The 7,500-nt window shown below is 44.8% G+C and overlaps 1 protein-coding gene across 2 annotated transcripts in view; it reads right to left on the reverse strand.

Moving 5' to 3' along the window:
• LOC138972792 (retinoic acid receptor gamma-like) overlaps positions 1 to 7,500 on the reverse strand; it is a 10,195-nt gene that overhangs the window by 1,906 nt on the left and 789 nt on the right. For both annotated transcript variants that reach the window (XM_070345461.1, XM_070345460.1), the window contains exons 2-3: positions 3,172 to 4,284; positions 1 to 1,715 (exon numbers count right to left, since the gene is read on the reverse strand). The exon at positions 1 to 1,715 is cut by the window's left edge and continues 1,906 nt beyond it. In XM_070345461.1, coding sequence (XP_070201562.1) covers positions 724 to 1,715; positions 3,172 to 3,787 — 1,608 coding nt within the window. In that variant the 5' untranslated portion in view covers positions 3,788 to 4,284 and the 3' untranslated portion in view covers positions 1 to 723. The remainder of the gene's footprint in view (positions 1,716 to 3,171; positions 4,285 to 7,500) is intronic.

A 7,500-nucleotide genomic window follows, 5' to 3' on the forward strand; every position in this document is an offset into this window, starting at 1 on the left:
TAGAGTTGCATGCTCCGTATACCGTCAGCAAAGTGCCTAGTGCTCAAAGCTTTTCTGGATAGCTCTGTGAAGTTTTGAACAACCCTAGCTATAGAAAACTCCCCTTTTACCAGATTCATTTCTATATAATTATCACTCTCGTTATATGAGAATTTATATCCACCAGAGTAGAGTTTCTCCTCACAGCGTCAACAAAAGTCTAGTGCTCAGAGCTTTTCTGGAGTGCAGTGTGAGGTTTTGAACAACCCTCGCTATACAAAACTCCCCTTTCATCAGATTAATTTCTCCATGTCACTCTCGTCAAACCAGAAGCATGCCCACAAGGGAAGAGTTGCTCTGTATAGCGTGAGCAAAGTGCCTGGTGCTCAGAGTCTCCGGCTTTAGAGATCTCCGTCAGGTTTCGAACACTAATTCCAATATAGATTCATTCGTCACTTTGGTTAACGTCAGATTTCTAATGAGTTGTGAAGTTCTGAACAGCAATTCCACTCTCGTTATACCAGGAGCATGTCCACAAGGGTGGAGTTGCTCCGTACAGCGTGTGCAAAGTGCCTGGTGTTCAGAGCCTTTCTGGATGGCACTGTGAGGTTTTGAACGACCCTCGCTATAGAAAACACCTCTTTTATCATATGTATTCGTTCCTTTGGTTTATTTCACATTTTACAGAGTCCTGCGAGTTTCTGAACTGACATTCTAGTACGTTATCCCTACATATCACTCTCGTTATACCAGAAGCATGTCCACAAGGGTAGAGTTGGTCCGTATAGCGTGGGAAAAGTGCCTGGTGTTGAGCGCCTCTTTGGAGAGCTCCGTCAGGTTCCTGACAGCCGTGACAAAGCTCATCACCCTGTGGAACAGACCGTCCTCACCAGGGTGGTTCCGACGCAGCAGACACAAGAAGCACCTCAACATCCTCCACTGGATCTCCTCCACCTTGCCGGGATCGTCCATAGCGCAGCGGTCAGTGAAGGTCAAGCACACGGCCTTGAGAACGATGACCTCATCCTGGGTCAGGTCCAGCTTCTGCATGGACCGCGCGAGGTCGTAGGCGTAGTCAGTGTACTCTCTCCCCAGAAGCCTCTCCATCTCACAGCGGTGTCTGCAGTCGCGGTTAGGAGCGAAGAAGACGTTGGGGTCGACAGCGAAGCCTCGGTAAGCCCCGAGGAACCAGACCTCCACGCGGGCAAGCTTGAGAAGGTTGGCCTGGTCGTTGAGGGAGAGGTCGGAGAACCCTGGAACTCCTTTCCCGAAGCGGACGTAGCCGTGGACGAAGGTGTCCAAGGATTTGGCCACGAAGGCCATGTGAGCTTTCCGCTCGTCCAGGTCTAAGCCGGTGACCTGAAACACCTCGTCGTACTGCTCAGGCGAGAGGAAGTCCTCGAAACCGAACACCTCCCTCTTGAGGCGAAACTCCTCCAGCTTCTCCCTCGCCCTCTGCGCCATCGTGGCCCCCGGAACGTCCGCGTTGGTGATGACTTTGGCGTGGGCGGAAATCAGCTTCTCCAAGATGTCCGCCACTTCCGTTTCCTGTATGGCGAGGTCTGAGGTCTCCGAGACGAGTCGCTGGACTTCCCGGATGTCCTGGGCGCGCTTCTCGTGCGTGTACCTGCCTGTCTTAATGGCGGTCTTGGACATGCCGAGAGCCAGACAGCGGTTGTAGCGACAGAAGCCGCACAGGTTGTTCTTCTTGCCCTTAATGATGCAGTTCTTGTTGCCTGAAAGGATAGGACAGAATTAGTTGAAGATAGCTTATTGTTGAGGTCAATATGTAAATATAAATACATAAGTAAACTAAGCAGCGGATTCAGACAGGTCGTTCTGCTTTCCCTTAATGTTGCAGTTATTGGTGCCTGAAACGAACGGCCAGAATTATTTGAAGATAAATTATTGTGGAGATCAATATTTCAACATATATATATGTATATATAAAATACAGAAATTCACAAAACAGCAGATGTAGCGGTAGTAAATAGTCAGGTTGTTCTTTTTCCCTTAATGTTGCATTTTTTGTTGACGGATATTTTTTTCCCAAATAATCCACCAAGGGTGTGCATGAAAGAAAGACAGACAGACAGAATTCATACATTTACTTTTCCCTGCTTTTTCCTCTCACACACTCACAAACAGAAATCCGTTTTGATTGGGTATTTTTGTGACAAAAGTGACAGCTACTTATATATATGGACGGGCTCCTCTCTCTATACAAGAGCTGAAATGAGTGACAAACAAACAAACAAACAGACAAACACACAATAAAAAAACAATAAAAAAACGGCACCTACAAAAAGAATGGCGAACAGAAAAGACCAAAAAAAGACAGAAATAACATATTTTTTCAAACAAGAAACAAACAAACACAACCACACAAACAGAAGAGTCTGGTCAATTCTCCTATTCCATCACATCACATTCCTTATTGTTTGGTCTTCTCTCCCTCCCTCCCTTCAACCCACCCCCTCTTTGGCTCTGCAGAACCTTCTACACAAACACACAGAGGCCTGTTCAAACATTGTCAGACGGCCTCATGCCTGCGCTGAATGACCGTGTGTGTGTGTGTGTGTGTGTGTGTGTGTGTGAGAGAGAGAGTGTGTGTGTGTGTGTGCGTGTGCGTGCGTGAGTGCGTGCGTGCGCGCCTGTGTGTGCGTGCGTGCGTATTCGCGCATGCGTCTTATTACGTAGGTACGTACAAGCGTGCATGCGTTTGTGTCACTGTTTGCAAATACCCAAATGACACGAACAGAACAAAACACAAAGTCAACAGAAAGAAACGGCTCCACAGCCCAGCTTGCTTCGATCAAATATTGTGAGTCTCTATCTCTACCTCCCATCTGTTTTCTCTCCCTGTCTTCTCCTGTGTGCTAGAATTTGAACTACTCTTCTGTCCGTAAATGCCTTACATTAAACCCTGGACGATTTGTTTTTCTTTAAAAAAAAAAGAAAGAAAGGCCGGAGAGTGAGAGAAATGACGAGAGAGAGAGAGAGAGAGAGAGAGAGAGAGAGAGAGAGAGAGAGAGACAGACAGACAGACAGACAGACAGACAGACAGAGACAGAGACAGACAGAGTGAGAGAAAGAGTAACAGACAGACAGACAGTGAGTCAAAGAGAGACAAAGAGACAGACAAACCGACAGACCGAGAAAGACAGACAATTTTCTCTATTTCTCTCTTACCTCTGCACTTGAAATTTCTTTTCCTTTTCAGCGCTCTGCGAAAGAATCTCTTGCATGCTTCACACGAGTTGACACCATAGTGAAAACCGGAAGCCGCGTCACCACAGACCCGACAGGGCGGAAGTTGATTTTTGGCGGAAGTAGTGCGAGGAATCCTGGGTTTAGTTTGCCTGGACTTTTTACCCTTTTTGCCAGTTTCCGAAGATAAGGACGCGTCAAAGGAAATGGAGGTGTCATTGGAAGATGAGGACAGTTCTCCAGCCTCGAAACCAGACGTGAAGTCGTCTATATCAAAGCACACAAATCGTTCACCATCAACCCCTCCAAACGGACTGTCGCACGAAGACGACGCCAGAGGTGAAAGGTCGATGGTAGTTGCCTGCTGTGCGCACGCGTCATTCCGCAGAAACTGGAAGCAGTCCTCTGACGCGTTGGTCAATGACGTCACTGTTGTTTCGTCATCGGATGACGCGGTGTATTGCGTCATAGAGCTGTCCTGGGAGAAGGAGGAGGCAGAGAAAGACGACGCGAGAGGACACAAAGACAGCATGGCCGAGTTTTGAAACATGTCGAACTCGAGCAAGGTGTTGGTCGCTTCCAGTAACGCCATGGTCATGACTGTTGATCAGCTTTCACTCGCTGTTATCTCTGAGACTAAACGCCAAATACAGACTTTTTGCTGGCCTTTACTGCACCAGAATTCAAAATGGTTGAGTCGTGTGTAAAAAGTACTTCAACATGCGATCGAGTCAGATCCAATGTTACTCGCAGCACTGTGGTGGAGCTTTAGTTTTATTCACTCTCTAACAAGAATGTCTGTTCGCTTCACTATTCATGTAATGCATCAATTGAATCATGAGCATGAAACGCCTGTCTGTTGGTTCCGCTGTAACACTGATAAGGCTGCTGTTTGCTGGAGACCATAAAAGTGCACGTATACTCTACGTGCGTTCCAGATTACTCAGAATGTTTTCTACAATCGCGTACTCATATCCACTTGTACAAATCTTTTGTGGTGAAGGCGACGCGAAGAATTCTTATATCTTATTCCACATGCCTTGGAGGGTGTTCGCAACATATGACGAAAGCAAGAGCCCTTGTATTACAATGATTCTGAAACAAAACAAGACAGATAAGTATGAATAAATAAAACAATACAGAATATCAACAATGCATGTACATTGGTGGCTATATTTTAGCTGAAAGTGAGTAAAGCTCAAACACAATGAAATTCACATGACGGAATTGCCGTTAGCTGGAATGGCAATGGGGGAGAGAGAGGTTAGTTAGTTAGTTAACTGTTGCTTAATGGGTCCAGCGGACCATTTAGGCCAAGGAGAGAGAGGTGAATATTCAAAGACAGAAGCAACTCAGTGCTTCCGATAATATCGTAAGTTTTTATCTTTCATACCGAGGAGACATAGCTTAGGGGATGAAATGTACACACTTTCAACTTGTAAGCATATTTTGCAGTCTTCAATCTATATAGAACTCATTTCGTTAACAAATCCAGAATAAAAGGGAAGGACTGTTGTACAACCGTATCGTCGCGTTTTTTGGGGTGTTTCTTAGGTAGGCGTCCCTATCCAACTAATATTTTGCAGTTTGCAATCTCAAGAACTCATCGCGTAAAACAAATTCCCGGAGTAAAGGGTGAGGGCTGGGCGGGGTCATTAATGGTACCGGAGAGCGGAATCACTGGAGATGAGCCGAAGTGGTTTCCAATTGCTAAATGCCCAACTGTGGTGCAACTGCACATTTTTATGTACAGCGCACTTGGCAGCCTCAACTCCCAGATATATAATATTATATATTATCCCCGAGTACGCAGTACTAGGGTCCTGCAGACTTTAATTGTGTGTCTGTCTGTCTGTTCGTCTCGACTTAACAGCTTATTGCTGGGAAACTACTGGGCGCAGTTCGTTCAAAAGTTGATACACTAACTTGATAATAGGCCCGATTGATCGTATTAAAATTTCATAATGTTACCTGGGACCTAAATGCGAAATATTCCACAAAAACGACTCTTAACGGGGGGAGGTTTGGCGGTGGGAGTACAACTGCCGTGCAGCTAATGTTTATACTGGGGGAGCGAGCCAGTCTTAAGAGTACTCGGGTCCAGCGCGAGCGTTTTTTATCGGTCACAGATAAAACCTACCCAAGACAAACCCATACACTAGAGATTTCCAAACATGAGCCGGGTGTGTGAGTGTTTACTGACAACCACAGCAAAATGATTCAGCAATTTTAACTGGGTCAGCTAGTGTTTGCAACATTAGCACGATTTTAATTCATCTGGCCTTGTGCGAGAGCCTACCCGTACCGCACTTGACTCTCTATTGACAGAACGTCATGCGCCAGCTAGTGCTGCCTAATGAAAGGCTTATTTCCCAACGGGTGTCTCACTTGCCAATACCTCCTGTTTGTGTTTGTATTGAGGGTGGATTTGGAAGGGAGGGGAGAGAGACATTGCGCAATATCGCCAGCTTTAACAAGTATGCTTGATGGTATAGTTTTTCGGTCAATATTATCTCCCCCCCCTCTCTCTCCCCGGCCTCTCTCTCTCTGTCTCTCTCTCTCTCTCTCTCCCTCTCTCTTTCCCCCCCCCTCTCTCTCTCTCTCTCTCTCTCTCTCTCTCTCTCTCTCTCTCTCTCTCTCTCTCTCCTTGCAATGGCTGTTTTTGCAATCAGGCGTTGAATGAACTAATTGCTACTATTACCTCAGTACTATTACGTTTGGAGCTACAGTTGGCAGGAACTATAATGACACTTGACAACTTACGAAAACTGGAAACACGAACCTAGAATGTATCCCCCGCGGGTTAGGGGGAAGAATTTACCCGATGCTCCCCAGCATGTCGTAAGAGGCGACTAACGGATTCTGTTTCTCTTTTTACCCTTGTTAAGTGTTTCTTGTATAGAATATAGTCAATTTTTGTAAAGATTTTAGTCAAGCAGTATGTAAGAAATGTTAAGTCCTTTGTACTGGAAACTTGCATTCTCCCAGTAAGGTAATGCATTGTACTACGTTGCAAGCCCCTGGAGCAAATTTTTGATTAGTGCTTTTGTGAACAAGAAACAATTGACAAGTGGCTCTATCCCATCTCCCCCCTTTCCCCGTCGCGATATAACCTTCGTGGTTGAAAACGACGTTAAACACCAAATAAAGAAAGAAAGACCTAGAATGTGTTTGGTCTAAGTAAGCGTAAATGTCAATAACGGTGCTTCTCTCTCTCTCTCTCTCTCTCTCTCTCTCTCTCTCTCTCTCTGTGAGTGTTTCTAATTCTCTGTGCGTCTGTCTGTCTGTCTCTTACACAGACACACAGACACACACACAGACACACACACATACGCACACACACACACACACACGCGCGCACAGACACACACACCCACACCCACACACATACACACAAACACATACACACACACACACACACACACATACACACACACACAGACACACACACACACACGCCGGCACACAAAATAATTATTAAAAAAATAAGAGAGAAAGAGTCGGAGATAGAGATACAAAGAGAGAGACTCCTCAATATAATCCAAGCATTGCAACTTAATCATCGTACGTGTCCGTGAACTGTTGGTAGTTTTGACTGGCATGCCCCATCGAGTAGTGGGGCACTTTATTCACTGACATGCACAAACTGTGAGACAAAACCAGGTATGTTGGATTGTTCCCATAGCCAAATTAGTGACCCCTTGAATAGGTCCTGTGTTTTATAAGACAGGGGTTATTGAAGATCTGAGATAACACATGTAGTACACTGCGTATAGTCAACGTTATGCATTTTACAATGTAGGTTTAATATTAAGGTTTTGTCGCTAAAGTGAAAACAACAAGAAGAAGAACAACAACAAACACAACAAAGGCAACAACAACAAATAAACAAACCAAACAAACAAACAAACACATATATACAGACAAACAAAGAAAAAACGCACAACAAGAATGTAGTTGTTGGAATGTTTCGTCCTAATTTTTCATTTTGGATTTTGGAAGTCTAGCATCTATCTGTTTAGGAATTTTTTTTAAAAACTTTGCTATATTGAAAGTAACGCTGCATTGATGCTACTGTAACATAGTTGACTGGAATACCTGTAACGTGACACATACCCTTGCGATAAGTTGGATAAGATGACCCTTTTAAGAACTGGTTCTAACTACAATGCCATACACTTTTTGGTTCTATTCTTGCGCCAAGGTCCAGAAATGTATGAAGCAGCAGTTATAGAGGACATTTTAGTTTGTCAATGACATCAAATAGCAATGCTTGTACCTGGCTAAATAATGTGAATGGTTGTGACAAAC

Source organism: Littorina saxatilis, linkage group LG8 (assembly GCF_037325665.1).
Source record: "Littorina saxatilis isolate snail1 linkage group LG8, US_GU_Lsax_2.0, whole genome shotgun sequence".
Lineage (NCBI taxonomy): Eukaryota > Metazoa > Mollusca > Gastropoda > Littorinimorpha > Littorinidae > Littorina > Littorina saxatilis.